The 18,487-nt window shown below is 48.0% G+C and overlaps 2 protein-coding genes across 5 annotated transcripts in view; one reads left to right on the top strand and one right to left on the bottom strand.

Annotated features, from left to right (window-relative positions):
• The window catches only part of SEPTIN11 (septin 11), a 133,617-nt gene extending 127,810 nt beyond the window's left edge, over positions 1–5,807 (bottom strand). The window contains exon 1 of the mRNA XM_067557061.1: positions 5,788–5,807. The gene's annotated coding sequence lies outside the window, so the exon portion shown is untranslated. The remainder of the gene's footprint in view (positions 1–5,787) is intronic.
• On the top strand, positions 4,976–15,216 carry LOC137158982 (16 kDa beta-galactoside-binding lectin-like). 4 transcript variants are annotated; one of them, XR_010921514.1, is made up of 5 exons: positions 4,976–5,080; positions 7,326–7,405; positions 7,672–7,843; positions 8,475–9,881; positions 12,572–15,216. XR_010921514.1 is itself a non-coding variant. In XM_067557053.1 (4 exons), exons 1-4 carry the CDS (start codon positions 5,072–5,074, stop codon positions 8,619–8,621), a joined length of 408 nt encoding a protein of 135 aa, XP_067413154.1. In that variant the 5' UTR covers positions 4,976–5,071; the 3' UTR covers positions 8,622–10,383. The 4 variants fall into 4 exon arrangements, 3 of the variants coding, with proteins under 3 accessions (XP_067413154.1, XP_067413153.1, XP_067413152.1); XM_067557053.1 differs by lacking the exon at positions 12,572–15,216 and having other exon boundaries at positions 8,475–10,383; XM_067557052.1 differs by lacking the exons at positions 4,976–5,080; positions 7,326–7,405; positions 7,672–7,843 and having other exon boundaries at positions 8,641–9,098; positions 9,669–9,881.
• The last annotated feature ends 3,271 nt before the right edge of the window (positions 15,217–18,487 follow it).

Raw genomic sequence — 18,487 nt, 5'->3', positions numbered from 1 at the left:
AAATATAGTTGTTCTTGTATAACTTATTTCATTTCCTGAACCAGAATAAGCTACATGGGTCTAAGCGCTTTTAGCGGGGTATAACTGCATCCACACTAGTGTTGTTGTCCCTTTAATTATATCCAGTATAGTTCAAGTGGCAAAACTTTCCAGTGCAGATGAATGCTAGGGTGATTTGCTCCAGGTCGCCCAGGGTGTCTTTGGTAGAACTGGGAACTGAACTCCCCTCTCCTGAGTCCAGTGCATTTAGCTACAAGACCAGCCTTCCGCTGCTTCTACAAACCTGCCGGGGAGAATTGCACGCTCATTGTTTCCTAGTGGGCACAAGGCACGCGGGATAAGCTAATGGAGTAGAATTCCCTTTGGTACTCCACTTCGCAGGAGCCGCTGAGCTGCCAGCCGCCCCAATCAGCACTGCTCGTGAAGCACATCAGCCACCCGTCATACATGAACAGATGCAAAGAAGAATACAGCTTCCGCCGACCGAGTGCATTTCTACGAGAAGTGGGGGCCCTCATTCCACCTTAGCTGTTTCTTTCTCAACTTCAGTCACTCAGGCAATTAATAATTTAGAAAAAAAATACAAATAAACGAACAAGTGTTGCTGCGTGCGGGCACCGCACAACGCAGGGTGTGGGTGTCGGGGAAACAGAGCATCTGAGGGCTGCTGCTCATCTAGGATAATGGTGATAAATACTGCCTAGCTCTTATATAATGTTTTTCATCGGCAGATCACCAGGCAGGGAGCTGTGTGGGGGGTGGGGAGGAGTGGACAGGGATCCATTTCCCCAGAGAGCTGCCTTGTGGATCCAGACAAACTCCTCCAGGCAATGGCTCCACAAGAGAAGGTGTTTGGGGGCAGAATTAAGGTGAGAGCCTTGGGCACAGTCCCCTAGGAGGTGAGCAGCAGAGGAAGCCCAGGGGGGGAGTGGGGAGAGGAGAGGCAGATGGGCAGCTTCCATTTGGATGGCTCCGGCATCCAGCAGATTCCTCTGAAATCAGGAGCTGAACCTTCTGTTTGTCCATGGGGCTTACCCTTCCCCCTGGGAAACAATCAGGTGGAAAGTCCCTGAGGGAAATCCTTCATCTTCCTGCCCTGGGGACAGGCTGGGCCTGGGGTAGGTGCAGAATGTTGGGCTCCCAGCTGTCTTCACTTGTGGTTACGTGGGGGCTGAATTTAGTGCCACACCTAGTGGGGAATATTGCATTTTTTTCCCCTGACAGCAATTGAGTTTGGTTACTCAACCCATCTTTGCAGAGACATCTTGCTTGCTACAACAGTGTTCTGCGGGGCTCTTTATTTCTTCTCTTTGCCAGGCCCCACTCCCATTGCCAGCTAGTGTTTGCTCTGACAGTGACACCTATTGGTCACCATGAGCAGCACAGAGGGTGACCAGCTGTCCTGATTGTCTAGGGACAGTCCTGCTATTATGTAGGTGCCTATTGCCCCCCAGCCTGATTTCTCACCCTTGCTATCTGCAGCAACACGAGAGCAGCAAGCAACCCTCGCAGCAACACCCATTAGAGGGCTGGTGGCACTGGGATCAGACGTACATTTTCAGGTGAGGAAATCCTATGGAAAGCTTAGTCCACTCACTGCTGTTGGGGCTGTCTACGTGGCACGCCCAAGCACAGAGCCAACCCCAGAAAGAGTCTGGGGTATGGGTGGAAAAGGGCTTTGCTTCAGTCCCTTTCCCTGGGGGATGGGAATGATGGATTTTCTCTTCCTTCCCCTGTATGTGGGATCCAAGGCTCTGAACAAGTTCTTTTTCCTGCAGAGAGGAGGGTTCCCCTGTGGGAGCCTGTCCTTCTGCCAGAAAGCCCTATGGAGGGGACGAAAGTTAGCCGGAATGGTGGGTGTTCGTTCGTTCTCGTTCGCGCGCGCGCGCTCTCTCTCTCTCTCGAAATCAGGGGGTGGGGGCAGAGTTCTTCTTTCTCCTCCACCACAGAAGAGGTTTGTGGAAGAATTTTCTAGGGAGGAAGGAGCCAGTGGGCCAGGTTTCTTCTCCAGCACTGCCGGGGGCTTTGCTCACTCGGCCTGGCGTAAGAGCAGTGGTATAGAGTAGAGGGTCTGCTGCTGACCCAGTTCTGGTCCAGCACATCAGCCCAAACCCCCCATTGTCACTGATGTGCAGAGCGTGGAGAGAAACAAAATAAATGCTTGCTTCAGTTCCCTTGGCAATTGTAAAGCTATTGCCTCGTCTGAAGGAGCAGCCTCCAAAGGCAGGAATAGTAGAGACTAGAGCAGCAGGCTGTGTGTGAGACCTGTGTGCTTTCATAGTGAAAGCAGAGCACTGGTGAAGCAGGGCTGTGGCACCACACGGCAGGCAGGAGTAACAGCACGGTTGGCAGAGACACTGATGGCAGAGCCCCAGGAATCACACAGGGGGTGAACAGAGGAGAGGAGAAAATGCTAGTTGCAAGGTCTTGCCCACAGGACACAAAATTGACCATCCAGCTATTCTTACCAATCAAATGTAGCTATTCCAGAATAACTCTCCCGATTCCCAGGAAGGGTAGCCAACAGGCCAGCACTCAGTCAGCCACCACCGTGGGAAATCAGCGCACTCTCCGCTTTAGCTACATGCGCACTTGACGCCTGTTTAATTAACGTGGGTTTGAAAGCCAACCAAATTCAAACTGGGGCAAAGCCCTTGGGCTGAAGCTTTTACACTGGTTTAAAACAATTTTTGTCTGGTTAGCTTACACCTGTAAATTTACAAGTTAATACAAGTTAACCCCACATAAGTCAGGCTTAACCAATGTGTCTTTCCACAGGAAAGTGAGTCAATTTAACTGAACAGGTCGAAACAACCACACCTGTAGTTAAACCAGTGCAACTTCGGTGTGTAGATCAGGCTCTAGAGGTTGACTGCAGCAGGCTTATGATCAGGCCCTAAGCAGCCAGGAGATTCTTCCCGGGTTACTAAGGCTCTGATCCTGCAATAAGCCACCCACCCACCCACACACACCCCTGTGCCCATGCAGAGCCCCTTTGGTTTCAGTACGTGTGAAGAGGTATGCCTGCAGGGTCGGAGCCAGAGTCCATCTGCTGCCATCACAGAGTTGTTTCCTTCAATACTTTTTCTAGGGCTTTGTCCAGTTTTCAATGTCTGAAGGGATGGGGCTTCCAGGAGCCCTTCCCACGGGAGTGGGAGCATTTCCAAACTCAAAGGCAGCACAGACCTGATTCTCCCACTGTCACAGGGGGACACTCATACACATTCTGATATCCAAGGTTTGGAAGTAGGGGCGGGGGCGATTGTCAGAGTGATTAATAGAAGTCAGGGGGCTGGAGTCTAGGGTAAAAGGGCATTTGGGTAAAAGGGAGTTTGATGTAGACCCCACTGGCAGGACATTTCCCCACTGCTATTCAGCCATAAATTCCTTTGCTCAATTTCATCCACTGCCCTCACTCACCCTAAACAAATCCTCCTAGTGTTTACAGCCCTTCTTTAGCAGTGGATAGCCATCTCAGCCATTAGTCATTGATTACCAAACAAACAGGTCATGGTAGTTTGCCCTGCTATGGTAGCTTCCATCTGAAGGGCTCACAAAGCACGTTGTGAAACACTAACTAACCCTTACCCCCTCATTGGAAAGTATGTGTCATTATCTGAATGGGGAGGGGGGGGGGGGAATCAAGGCACAGAGGGGTTAAGGCCCAGATCCTCAAAGCTATGTAGGCATTTAATTTCCTCAATTGGAGTTAGGTTCTTAAATACCTTGGGCATGGCTACCCTGCCGCTGGGACTGTGCCTGCCATCCTGGGTAGGCTAGACCAACACATGGATAAAACTAACCGCTCGAGTTTGGTCCCTGGAGGTCAGGCTAGCCCCTGCTGCTGCCTATGCCACAATCTCCCCACCGCTACTTTTAGTGCGCTAGTTCAAGCAAAGCTAGTCCTGGTCTACCCGGCTGGGCAGTGTGCTCCCAGCTGCAGCGTGGATACACTCTGTGTGGATCCGGGCCTAAGTGACTTGGAAAGTCCATGGCAGAGCCAGGTACAAAACCCAGCTCTCCCACCTCCTCTTTGCAGAATCCTTATGGGGCCCTGATGTTATGGCTCAGCCAAGGGATCCATACAAGGGAATCATGGGTGGTAGCAGCTCACTGACAGACAAACAAACAATCCTTCCCTTGCTGGCTGCACTTCTGTCAAGTTTTTTCCCCTTAGCTCACATCAAAGCCTGTCTCCCGCCCAGCCCCCCCATTCTCATGCACTCAGATCAAAGCTGGCTAGATCACTCTGTGGAAAAGCTGGGGTCTGTTTTCCCAGTTTGTTTGCTGGTGCCCCACCTCGATTTCTAAACACGCTTTAAATACCATTATTAAATACAGCACGTATAGAATAGCAACTAGTAATACTTGGCGCTGGTATAGCCCCTTCCAAAGACCCCCAGAATGCTTTGCAAGCATCAGTTCATTCATTAGGCCTCATTGCACACATTCTGTCAGGGAGGAGCGTTATCATGCCCATTTTACAGATGGGCAAGTGGAGACAGGATTAGCACCATAGCCTTTAGGCTCCCCCACCCCTCCCCTTGCTGGTATGTTTTCAAAAGCACAACACTGCACCCATGGAGCTGGCTGGACTTAGAGCTGTGGGATAGGTGCCACAATACGCTGGCAGAGCAGGCGCAGGAGGGATGGCTGCGTGTGGACATGCTGGCTTTCAGTTAGCCACTATGGGTACAGTGAATTGTTCCAAGAGCAAACAATTCTAATCCCCCAGCCCTCAGATTCATGCACATTCTCTGCCTCTTTAAAGCAATCAGATGAGCAAAGCCTGCTGCTGCCAGTGCCAATGTTACAAGTTGACTGAAAAAGCTCAGTTTTTGCAAACCAAATATTGACCCTTGGCTGCTGTTCTCTGCTTGTATCCCTCACGTTGGGAAGTGGGAAGAAGAACTGCACGGACACTAGGCCAGCCCCATCCACCCACTTAATCATGTGAGCCATTTGCTGGCCAGCTATTTAAGGGCCCTGTGGGGGTAGTGCTGAGTCAGACCTGAATCTCTGAACTGGAAATCAAGCTGTTGTCCTAACATTTGTGGTGTCAGTCAGCAGCATGGAGCATGTGAGTCTCGTCTGTTTCCTTGTAGCCGGGGCTGTTGGAATGGAAGGGATTGGGGTTTTAGCTGCACAACAAGGGTATCGTTAGCTAAGTGGGGGATCCCAGCCAAAGGTTACCCGACATTGAGGGTGTTTGGGAGCGTTGTGGCTCATGTGCTAGTACACATGCACCCCCACTCATCGGACGAGTCCTGCGGGAGCGACAGAGCTCTCTCCTATTCCAAAACGCAAGAGGGAAATAATTCCTCTTAGGAAGGAGAAATGACTACAGTGCTTTAGTAGCAGCGGGTATTGGGGTAGGAGGTCTTGTGTCACTGCTGGTGGAAAAAATGCATGATTGGACTATAAGGGGGGGGGGGGAGGAACACTAGAGAGGGGTGAACTTCTTTTTGCAAGACATTTCCAAATAGTTTGTGTTTTGAAGTGATTTATTTATGCTGACTGTTTTCAGCACATATTGGAAACATCAGCATAGTTATTGACACTCTGGAAAATACAATGTTTTTCTTGCAAACTCTTACAACAACATTATAAACTATTGTAAAACATTTCATGCCTCTATAAAGCAATTTTTAGTTCTTTTAACTTAAAAGAAACCCCCTCAAGCCAGCCCTACAGGGCACCAGAGGATCAGGGTGTGTCATTGTCCCCACTGTGGTCTCTCAGACCCTTCTAATTCAGAAAGAGCTCCTGCTGTTAAACATTGCCTACCTGCCTCAGTCCTGGTAGCTGCCTCCTTGATTCTGCTATCTGACCATGTTTCTGCCGGTGCTCCAGAAACAGGATAAGAGTGAGATTAGTAGGGAGCCAATACATGTAGTGCTAGATGCTAAACTACTTATCACCATAGTAATGTGCAGATAACATGGAGGTCAGACCAGCTGCTACGGCGAGAGCCAAGAACATGAGAATGGGAGAAGCTGGACAAAACAGACTAGACAACGCAGATCGACTCCATGTGCCCTGTAACAGAGGAGCTGGGAAGGTCTGCCTAGGGGTAGGGTGTGAGGAGAAACAAATCTTTGTTTCAGCTGTTCCCAGGCTCCGAACTACCTCATCCCCACCTCCTTGAGGTGGGGGTAAAAGGGAAACCTGCATCAAAATGAAGGAAAATGACCCTCTCCCCAAAACAGGAGGTGATCCTGGTGCAAGTGCTACTGTTACCATTGGTCTAATGCAATAGAACCAGGACTGTGCTAGGTCTCTGTTAAGCTCATTATGTTTTGAGGTACACTCCAACACATCCTCACCTGGGGGCACTTGTGTTTCTGATGCCGGAGGTGGAATGTGGCCTCTGTCCAAAGCCAGCTGGATCTGGATGTTCAGTTTATCTAAGTCGGCTCCCTTCTGGGGTAGCAGCTGCCCCTGGCCAGGGGAGGGCGGTCCCTGGCGGAGATGGGGTGGTCACAGGCCAGATGGGGTTGGCAGGTGTGAGTTTATGTACTTCATTTCTTCCTCTGGAGTGGAGGCTGGGGTCTATACTGTCTGGCTGATGTGCATGAACTTTCCAATAGCCAGGACTTCCAAGGGCTGGAGCAGCGTGCAGATGTGTGCAGTAAGGAGGGGGGCTGTAGATGTGCACTAGCAGCCATGGTGTGCTCTAGCAGCCATGGCTTTAAGGATGGGGGAGGAGAGGGGGATTAAAGGAGAGTTAAGACTCCCACTCCTGCTGGTCTGGAAAGTTACTGCTCTGCTTTCTGCACTCCAAAGGGTGCCTGAGAAGTGAGCAGTGGCTTCTTTTAGAAAGGCAGCTAGGGAAAAATGCTAGTCAGACTCAAGGAAGAGTTGAGCCCACCTAACTCCAGAGCTGGTAACGCACAAGTGGTGGCGGAGGCAGTAGTGCAGGCTTCCCTGTGTGTGTTACTAGATTTCCAAATCCCCATGGACTGCAGCTAATGGGGCCCACCTCTAGTTCACTCCTTGGCCCGTTCAGTCCTTGACCTCGGTACAGACTGCTAGCCATCAGGCCAGCTAGTGCCTTTGGTTGGTAAAGCTTGGAGACCTGCCCAGTGGCAACTGGACTGAAACCCACAAAACTCATTTCATAGGCCACTGAAGTGTGATTGCACCATAACAATTCTGGTTGCTGACTGACACAGGGGATGTTTGGAACTTGTCTTGCCTCTAGATCATGCTCAGCACTTATTTCTCATCCCCTCTGATATTCCCCGCCCCCCTTCAAATCTAGCAAGTAGGTCTGTTGATCCACAGGATGGTAGGCTAATAGGTTTGTGGCTTGACTCCCTTAGGGGCTGGTTGCTACTCACTTGAATATCCAGGCTGGAGAGTGCATCAAAGTGAAGGGGAAGATCTTGCCAGAAGCCAAGAGGTGAGATGGGAAGCCTGGGAGGGGTTAAATCAAAATATTAAATCACCTTTTGGTAACCACTGGGGACTGATTTCTTCCCTTGGCATGTGACACAGGTAGGTGCTGGAGGTGAATCTGCCTCTTGACTCTTCCCTGGAGAGCAGAACATCTACAGCACTGTCTGTTCTTACATGGGTTGGTCTCAGCATTACAGAGACCATAAATGGGTAGGGTTCCAGTGGTAGGGCTTGCACAGTGTGGCTCTGTGTTTGTCTCCTCCACGACAGGTTTGCAGTGAACGTGGGGAAGGACTGCAGCAACCTGGTTCTGCACTTCAATCCACGCTTCGACAGCCATGGGGATGTGAATGTCCTAGTGTGCAACTCCATGGAAGATGGGATGTGGGGTACAGAGGAGAGGGAGACCGACTTCCCCTTCCAGCAGGGTGACAAGGTTGAGGTGAGGGCCCAGGAGTGGAGACCAAAGCTGTGCTAAGAGGGCCAGAGGTCCTTTTGTGATGCCAGGGGTCCTTTTGGATCTGGGGGCTTCCTAATCCCACATTCCTGGGGCACCTTTCTACCATATATCAACGCACATCCCACTAATTAAATAGGCCGGCCTTCACGTCTGTGAAGGCACCACGGAGGCCCCTTGAGATTTGGGGGTGGGGGAAGGGAACTAAAGCAGAGAGCAGAACTGGTTGTAGGAAAAAAACCCCCAACCTTTTGCTTTTAAAGCGTCAGCCTGCCCTTCTTCTCTTCTCCAAACAGTCCTTGGAAAGTCTCCATTTAACCAGACAAAACTGGAGACCTTTATGCTGAAGCACGGACTAGCTCAAAGCAAGGCTAGCAGCTCATGCAAGGTCACCCAAGGAGTCAGTAGCTCTCCCACAGTTGTTTCTTAGCCACACTGAGGCTCGCTCAGCCAGATATGGGAGAGATCAGGCTCTCTCCCCCTTAGGGCAGATGCCAGTTGAGGGAAGAGTGGCTGTTGTTGTCTGGGGGCACTCCTGGTTAATGCAGCGCTAAGAGTTTGTTGGGGACTGGCTGCCTGTCTCATGGGTTGGTTCTAACATGTCTACTCCTTGCAGATCTGTATCTCTTTTGGCACAACGGAGCTGACAGTGACACTGCCTGGTGACAAGGAGATCACATTCCCCAATCGGCTGGGCCTGGAGAACATTGAGTATCTGTCTGTGGAAGGGGACTTTGCCATCAAAGCCATTAAGTTTAGCTAACTGCTTAGTCCTATTCCCTCTGCCTCTCTGCTCAGTGGAATAAACCTAAACTTGATCTTCAAGCTTGCCATGTCTGCTTTTTTTTTTTTTTTTTTTGCCATTTCTTCTGCTCTAGCCAGCTTGCCTGTAGGAATGGCTAACTAACTGCACCAAGAGCAAATGCTTATCTAACCCCTAGCCCTGAGACACACCTATTTCCTCCTTAAAGAAAACCGATAGCATTTACACTAGCAGGACCACAACCTCTCCCTGTTAGTTAAAGAGTAGTGCCCCCACCTGCTCCAGTATCTGTTGCTCAGCTCTTTAAATGCAGCTGTGGCACTAGTGCTGCATTGCAAGCGAATCGTGGAAGTGGTTGGTTGTTGCAGCTGGATCTCAGTCAGCAGCACAGTGGGAGTCCTACCTCCTCTACACCTGGTGCTGTTTGACTAGAAGGCACTACAGGGAAGTGTGGGCTGCAATCCTCACCAGAAGGAGGTGAGCCTCTGAGAAGAGCAGCTCCTGCTTTGAAGGATTGCCTTTCTCCTCACAGCTTTAGTAGTGGTGTTCTTCCCCAGGGGAACGGGACTCTTGAACTACCTCTGGAGGGGGACTCCAAGGATCATGAGAGCTTGCTGCTGTTCCCACCTTGTGCCTCTAGCTTCTGCTGCCTGAAGTGTTGCTACCTTGCCTCTAGCTGCTGCTTCCTCCTTGACTCTGCGAATGCCCCATCAGCTAGTGCCCTGGCCTGCCTCAGCCCTGTTGCCAGATAAAAGGGGGACCGCTGAGGTGCCTCTGTAGGCACAACAAGCAGATACTGTGGTGAGAAGCACCATGGCAATGCTGGGGGTGTGAGAGCTAACCTCACCTCCACAACAAACGGGGGGAGAGGCACTGGCAAAGGCAGAGAACAAGCTGAATGCAGCTGGCTAGTTGTCTGTCAGCCTAGCTGAGCCTCTGAAAATAGGGAGAAGAACAGTCAGGAGGGGGCCAATCCTGTTAAACTGGGATATGTGGCTTTTCCACTCAAACCTCCTCTCCATTTCACCTGTTTGTCCTCTAATTTAGGTCTGAGGAAGGAATACTTACAACAAAACCAGCTGCTTCACCGGTACCTAGGCTGAACTTGCTGCTACAAGAAGGAAAACTGCTGCATCAAAGCCCAGAGAAAAATCCTTTCCCCAGAGCTGGAGGAGACAGAGCTGGTTTAAGGGCTACTGCCTTGCCCTTTGGCCAGATAAAGGCAACCCAATCATGCCTGGGCCAGGCCTTCAGCTGAAGGTCATTACCAAAGATGAGGGTTATAGGAAAGCTCTGGCTGTGCAACTGGGCCATGGGGAGTGACACACACCAGTGATGCCTTTCACAGCCCACCCCTTTGGGTGGGGAGGGCCAGCAGAAGGGTCTGATATTCCAGATGTCTGGGCTATACCTGGATCTTCCCCTTCAATCCACTCCTGAGGTTGGGGCTGTCTTACACTTTAACCCCTCCTAGGATGGGATATCAGAGGTTTTCTGTCAAGCTGAGCTGGTGTCCGACAGCAACCGAGGTGTAATTCTTCCCCAAAAAACTGGGGGTGCAGGGGAGAGGCCCTTCTGCGGTTGTCCAGCTCTCCTCCCTGCTTCTCTAGGCTTGCCATGAACATAGGGGAGGACTGATGCTGCACAGCCCAGGCTGTGACTGCCACCGGGGTCACAGGGCACAACTCCAAGCAGGCTGGGAGGGACATAATCCAGGCTGGCTAAGCAATGGCCTTAGTTCTTGTCGTGGGGGAACACCAGCTGCCTCTCTGCCACTCATTTCCCCTGTGCTTTAAGCCAAAGCACAGCTAAGGAAGGAGTCTTAAGAGGTATAGCAGAGGAAGGAAGAGAGGCCTCAATGGAAAATCATAGAAACTGCGATCCCCTGAGGAACAGGGGAGACTGAGGGAGAGTCCTTGTGCATCCGCCTATATCCACCTGTAGGTTTCCTCTATCAGCCTTTCACAGGTGCTCAGGAGGTAGGTCTTTGGTGCATGCATGGGAGATTCCTTGGCCTCTAGCCCTTTAAGATCATAACTGTTCACTTGACCCATCTTGGGCCAGCTAGTACAACTCCCTCCCTCCAGTCTGGGTAAGTTGGGCTCACTGAGCTGCTCCCAGGTGTTGTCAGCTCCCAGTGCTCTGGACACAACAACAGCGAAGAGCTACGATTTGGAGCGGGGGCGGGGAACAGTGCTTTGTGCAGTCCTTCCTGCTGGAAGTGCTGAGGTGGACATGAGATGCCTGAAGCTCTGCTAGCCCGAGCTGTCTATGTCGTCGTGTCCCCCCCCCCCCCCCCCCGATAGTGCTGTACTGAGTTAACAAAAGGCACTAAGGCTGGCTCTTCTAATACTAGCAGCTTAATAAAACCTGTGCTAAATAGACCAGAATAAAATAGGTAGAGAGAAATGTGACACTCAGCTGCTGGGGGAGCCAGAGTAAGTGTAAAATCAGCTGTTGTGGACACATTGAGTGTCCTCTAGTGGCAGGGCAGGCTATGTCTGCAATAGGAGTGATTCCCAGCCTGGCTACACAGACTTGCACCAGCTCGGTGAAAGCTAGCGGGAGTATAAACAGTCATGTAGCCGCGGTGGCGTGGGCAGCAGCTGAGCTGTGCCCAGTGCACAATTATGGAGCTGAACCAGGTTTGTACTCAGCACAGCTAAGCCATGCCACTGCCACCACGGCTCCTCCACCATTTACACTCACACTAGCTCTCACTGACTCTGGTCAGAGCCCTAGAAATGCCTGTAAGACCCAGCTACCCAGCGTTCTCAACAGGAGCCAGGGGTCTAGCTCCAGAGAGAAAAGAAAGCAGCACGGTAGATCACTAATAGCAAATCCCAAGGACTTTCCTCTTCTATTTTAAAAAAAAGTACCAGCTCTACTGTCACAAGCAAGGGTCCCTCTCTGCACTGGCACTGTACGGGCGGAGCCAGGTAAGCCTGAGCATCAGCCGTAGCGAATGTCTCACTTGCTTGGCCCGGTGCTGAGACTGAAGAAGGGACAATGGAGTTAATACGTCGGTGCCAAGCCAACCTCCATGCACAGGCCTGTGCCCATGAGTATTGGGCCAGGGGTCTAGTCATATGAGAACATCTAGGACCCGCCCAGCAGCCTAGGAAAGAAATGCCTCTCTCTCTCTCTCCTTACAGCCTCAGGGAGAGGGATAATGAGAACAAGAAAAGCTTACAGGACAGTTCTGCTGACGGAGCAGGGGGGGCGTAGCAATAGTTTAGAGTTAGATCATAAGGAATTTGGGACAGGGACTGTCTCTTACTGTCTTTTTATTTAATTTTTTTACAGGGCCTAGCATGACATGGGGTGGGGGCCTCTAGCTGCTACTGTGGTACAACCCACAGTGACGCTCACTATTAGCCCCAATTCAAGAAGACAAAATCACGTGCCAAGTTGCACTGCGTGAGATGAGCTAGAAGCATGTCAGTTCAGTAGTGGGGAAGTAGATATGATCTATGCAAATCTCAAATGCAGGACTCAAAAAAATTATATTATTTCTGTATTGGGCACCCATGCAACTGCTACTGAATACTGTGCCCTTTTCTGGTGTTCACACGAAGGATGTTGATAAATTGGAGTAGGTTCAGAGAAGAAATCACGAGAATGATTAAAGGATTGGAAAACATGCTTTATTGTGATAGACTCAAAAGTGCTCCATCTATTTAGCTTAAAGAGAAGGTTAAGGGGTGACTTGATTACAATCTGTAACTGCATATATGGGGAATAAATATTTGAGAATGGGTTCTTCAGACTAGCAGACAAAAGTATAACAAGAACCAATGGCTGGAAGTTGAAGCTAGACAAATTCAGATGGGGGAAAAAGGTGTGAATTTTTAATCATGAGGGTAATTAACCACTGGAACAATTTACAAAGGGTTGTGGTGGATTCTCCATCACTAGTAATTTTACAATCAATTTTACATTCTGTACAGCAAAGAGGAGAAGATCAAGAAAAAATTCTCAATGCTGGATAATCTCATGAAAGGCCAAACTTCCACAGAAACTTCCACATGGCTGATCTTTACAAAAACAAGATGGGCAATTTACAACACTCACTTTTCTTCTCTACAGAGGAAAAAGGACTCTAAACTATCTAAACTCCTACATGCCACAAGTGACCACAACTGTGATACCCTTGACTCATCCCACAATATTGTAATTCTATCCAGCTATACACTTAACCCAGCAGAAGAGTCTGTCTTGTCTCGGGGACTCTCTTTCTGCCCCACAACCCCCACACACATGATGCAATTCTGCGGTGACCTGCAATCCTACTTTCGCCATCTCCGACTCAAGGAATATTTCCACCACACCACTGAACAACACACTAAGCCACAGATACCTCCCTACCAATGCTACAAGAAGAAGAATTCTGCACGGACTCCTCCTGACGGTCGAAACAACAGACTAGACTTTTACATAGAGTGTTTCTGCCGACATGCACAAGCTGAGATTGTAGACAAGCAACATCGCTTGCCCCATAACCTCAGCAATGCAGAACGCAATGCCATCCACAGCCTCAATAACAACTCTGACATCATAATCAAAGAGGCAGACAAAGGAGGTGCCGTAGTCATCATGAATAGGTCAGATTATGAACAGGAGGCTGCCAAACAATTCTCCAACACCACATTCTACAAGCCACTACTGTCCGATCCCACTGACTAATGCCAAAAGAAACTACAACATCTACTCCAGAAACTCCCATAAGACACAGGAACAAATCTACACAGACACACCCCCTGAGCCCCGACCAGGGTTATTCTATCTGCTATCCAAGATCCACAAATCTGAGAATCTTGGACGCCCCATCATCTCAGGCATTGGCACTCTCACAGCAGGACTGTCAGGCTATGTGCACTCTCTCCTCAGGACCTATGCCACCAGCAGACCTAGCTATCTTCGTGATACCACTGACTTCCTGAGAAAACTACAATCTATCGGTGATCTCCCAGAAAACACCATCCTAGCTACTATGGATGTAGAAGCTCTCTACACCAACATTCCACACAAAGATGGACTACAAGCCATTAGGAACATTTTCCCTGATGATGATATGGAACACCTGGTAGCTGAACTTTGTGACTTTGTCCTGACCCACAACTACTTCAGATTTGGAGGCAATCTATACCTCCAAGTCAGTGGCACAGCTATGGGCACCCACATGGCCCCACAGTATGCCAACATTTTTATGGCTGACCTAGAACACCGCTTCCTCAAAACTTGTCCACAAGCACCTCTCCTTTACCTACGCTACATTGATGACATTTTCATCATCTGGACCCACGGGAAAGAGTCCCTCAAAGAATTCCACTGGGATTTCAATAATTTCTACCACACCATCAACCTCAGCCTGGACCGGTCCACACAAGAAATCCACTCCCTGGACACTACAATACAAATAAAGGATGGTCACATTAATGCCATCCCATACCGAAAACCAACTAATCACAATACATATCTTCACACCTCCAGCTTCTACCCTGGACACATTACACGATCCATTGTCTACAGCCAAGCCTTAAGATACAACCGGATTTGCTCCGATCCCTCAGACAGAGACAAACACCTACAGGATCTCCATAAAACATTCTTAAAACTACAATACCCACCTGGAGAGGTGAAGAAACAAATTGACAGAGCCAGACGGGTACCCCGAAGTCACCTACTACAGGACAGACCCAACAAAGAAAACAACAGAACACCACTGGCCATCACCTACAGCCCCCAGCTAAAATCTCTCCAACACATCATTAAGGTTCTACAACCTATCCTAGCAGATGATCCCTCACTCGCTCAAGCCGTGGGAGGCAGACCTATCCTTTCTTACAGACAGCCCCCCAACCTGAAGCAAATATTCATCAGCAACCGTACACCATACAACAAGAACATTAACCCAGGAACCTATCCCTGCAACAAACCCCATTGCCAGCTCTGCATGCACATCGACTCTAGTGATACCATCACAGGTCTTAAGCACATCAATCACACCATAAGGAGCTAATTCACCTGCACATCTATTAATGTAATATATGTTAACATGTGCCAACAATGCCCCTTTGCTATGTACATTGGCCAAACCAGACTGTTACTATGCAAAAGAATAAATGGACGCAAATCAGACATAAAAAATAGCAACATCCATAAACCAGTCGGAGAGCACATCAATCTCCCAGGACACTCTGTAGCTGACTTGAAAGTTGCTATACTTCTACAAAAAAACTTCAAAAACAGACTTCAGCAAGAAACTGCAGAACTGGAACTCATATGCAAACTCGACACAATCAAACTGGATCTGAATAGGGACTTGGAATGGTTATCTCATTACAAGAAGAAATTGTCACTGTTCACACATTCTCACCTCCTAATCAATGGTTGTGAATAGGCCTCAACTACTCTAACTGAATGGACTTTGCTCATATCTAACTTCCCCATTGTTGTTTCTTACCCTTGGATGTATATATATATATATATATACACCCTCTATCTGATTTCTGTTTCTTGCATCTGATGAAGTGGGTTGCAGCCCATGAAAGCTTATGCCTGCAGAAATTAAATTTGTTAGTCTTTAAAGTGCTACAGGACTCTCGTTGTTTTTGCTGTATACAGACTAACATGGCTGCCCCTCTGGAACTTTTCACAATCAAGACTGGATGTTTTTATAAAAAAATATGCATTAGTTCAAACAGGAATTATCCTGGGGAGTTCTCTGGCCTGTGTTATACAGGGGGTCAGACTGGATGATCACAATGATCCCATCTCGCCTTAGAATCTTATGAATCTATGAACAGGGGCAAAAACCAGCCAGATTTCCTCCAGCATAGCCTCCCCTGAGATGGCTGTCCAAGAACAATTCATACTAACTCCACACAACAGAAGTACGCAGTGCTGGTGGATCTTTAGTCAGCCTTCACCAGTGGCTAGCAATGAGCCCAAAGTTCAGAGGTTCCCTGAGAAATACCAACTGCAAGCTTCATGTACGGTGTGCAGGCCAGTGATTCTCAGACCAAGGTTTGCAGAGCCATGCCCAGGAGCTGCATACAGTTTAACTGTGAGATCTCAAGACAGTGGGAGGGACTGAATCTCTAGAGGTCTAGGACTGAGACTTTGGGTGAACCTTCACTGTGGGTGATGAGCTTTGTTAAGTTTTCCTTTGTTGGAAGACTTTGGAGAAGATTGAAGGCCCTATCTATGAGGCTAAAAGAAAAGTTGTTTTTTTTTTGGGGGGGGGGGGGGTCAAGCCACGTTCTACCCCAGCAATATCCTACTCCTTATTGAAGCCGATGGGGGGAGTCTGGCTTTTACTAAGGGCAGAACTTAGTGCCAAGAATTCGATGAACAAATGCTGGAGCAAGGAGCTGAGGCTCAGATCCAACTTTTGAAAAATGCTCAGCATGGTGGTTGCTGGCTTTTTAAAACATCTGGTCATGTGTGTTAAAATGGGAGGCAGCTGCTGGGGAGTGGGTGGAGTTCTTTGGGTGGCTAATTGGGAGTGGATCTCTTCTGAAAACCTGGGCTCTATGGTGGGTACTGAACACCTGAAAATCTGGCTGAGTCCTTTTGAAAGCCTGTCCCATAATCCACACTGTATTCTTGTTTCCAGTAGATAGGTCCATGACACACACACAGTTACTCTTGTGGTGCTGCACTTATTTATAGTCAGCTTAAGTTATGCGACATGCAGAATTGTGACATTTCAGACCCTTGGTAAATCCCCTTCAAAAAGCAAAAACACCTGCTACTGAGAGAGAGAGAGACACTGGGTAAAAAATTCAAAAACATCTGAGAACAGCCCAAGTCCCATTTTCAAATGAGATTTAAACCCATAGGCCCAGAATTTCAAAGATGTTTAGGTACCTAACTCCCACTGGAATGGGAATTAGGTACCTAAAGATCTTTAAGAATTTGACCCACAGGCTCCTAGTGCTTATAGAAAGTCAATGGGCCTTAGGCTCCTAAATCGCTTCACTGCTTTTGAAAATTTTACCCTAAAGCCCTCTCAGACTATGGCTGAGACCCTGCTATGGAGTCCCACTCAAGATGGTGAACTATAGGTGGTTTTCCAACTGGCTTCTCAGAAAAGTTTCCCTGTCCAGTCTGCTCAAGGAAATGGAGCAGGAGCCCTGCTTGTAATAACTGTGTTCATACAGGGTCATTGTCAGCCTGGCTTCAATCATAGTGCTAAAAAAGGCCAACATTCAACTCCGCATTTTCTTCTCTGGCCTAGCTGATAGCATTTTACTCTTTGCCCAATCCATGGTTATCTGTGATTGAAGTTAACCCTTCTAATGCATTACAAAAGAAGGGACTTTTTCATTCAGCTGTTCCAAAATTGATGCTTAAGGTGATGATAACAACATCCAGCTCTTACATAGCCACTTTTCATCAGTAGATCTCAAAGTGCTTCATAAAAGAGGATGTTACAGATGGGAAAACTGAGGCACAGAGAGGTGATGTGATCTGCCCAAAATCACAGAGTAGGCCAATCCAGGAATAGAATCCAGGTCTCCTGAGCCCCAGTTCAGTGTTCTATCCACTAGAGAACACTGCCTCCAGGTAAGCCAGTCTAACTCCTGTAGGAATCTTGAAGAACTGCATAGTCTACTTAACCCCTGGTGTTGTTATTGAAAAATGGCCATTAAAAAAAATGAAACTTTTGGAAAAAAACAAACAAACCACATTTTCAGTACACAAACACTTTTTGAAAATTTTGGTAAAACAAATCTCAGAAAGTTTTGCCAAAACTGACAAATGGATGCTTTTTGAATCCTGCCAGATGGAAACAATGTTAACATTTTTCATTACCTAATTTCCCCATTATTTTGACCACTATTAGTAAAACACTTTAAGCCAGTTCCTGTTTACACCAGCTAAAGATTTCATTCTCTTGATTTTAGTTCTAAGACACATTTTTCTATTGGAACATATTAGAAATTAAAAAGAACCTTTACTTTCTCTTCCCCCTTCATTTCATTTAAGAGACATCAGCTTATGAAGTATTTGATAGCCACACTTTTATTGTCAGTATCAGGTAAGTGGTTCTTACATGTCAACAATACATATTTCAAGTAATAATTACAGATAATGCTATATGATAACAATAACTTTAAATTGTAAACTGATTGGCAACCTCTGGCAACCCCAACACACACAAAAAAGGTCATTTTAATAATCACTGAAAGCAGCTAAAAGTAAGACGTGTGACCAACTTGTGCAAAGCAAGTAAAATTGCCTTTAAGCAACAATCAGACTGACCGACTCAATCTTCCAAATTTCCTTTATGATGAACTGGGAAATAATTGTGCCCTTATCCCTGGATCCAAAGAATCCCAAGAGACATATCTCCCCAGCCTCCCAACACACATGCAAAATGGTGACAGCAACTAACGTAACACTATCAAAAAACGAATCTAGAGAAAAACGTGATAATCTTGGCACTAGAAGCAGGCTGCTCCAACTCTTTTTTGCTTGGTAACATGGGGTGGAAGAGTAGGAGGCATTTTTTCACTTTAAATAAAATAAAAGGCTACATAGAATTTCAGTGCTGGTGCACGAGATGCTAAAGAATATAGAGAAAACCTGTATAGATGTTCAAGAGCCTTAATGCCAGGTGGATTGGGCATTGGCCTCATATGGACAGGCTACTGGTCTTGCTGAGCAGTTTGTTTCTGACCCCATAGGCCAAGTTGTACCCTCAGTGAAATGCCTGCAGCTTGTCCTGAAAATTCATGAATAGCATGTGCAGAATTTGTTTCCAACTGTTAGAGGTAAGAAGGGGATCCTGGTGCCCACTTTAGCCACATGAATACACACAAATACATAACACGAGTGATCTTCCTTAGGCACTA

The sequence above is a fragment of the Emydura macquarii genome, unplaced genomic scaffold (genome assembly GCF_026122565.2).
Source record: "Emydura macquarii macquarii isolate MOO-44397 ecotype Brisbane River unplaced genomic scaffold, CSIRO-AGI_Emac_v2 contig_1790, whole genome shotgun sequence".
Lineage (NCBI taxonomy): Eukaryota > Metazoa > Chordata > Testudines > Chelidae > Emydura > Emydura macquarii.
This window is presented reverse-complemented; position numbering and strand designations above follow the sequence as displayed.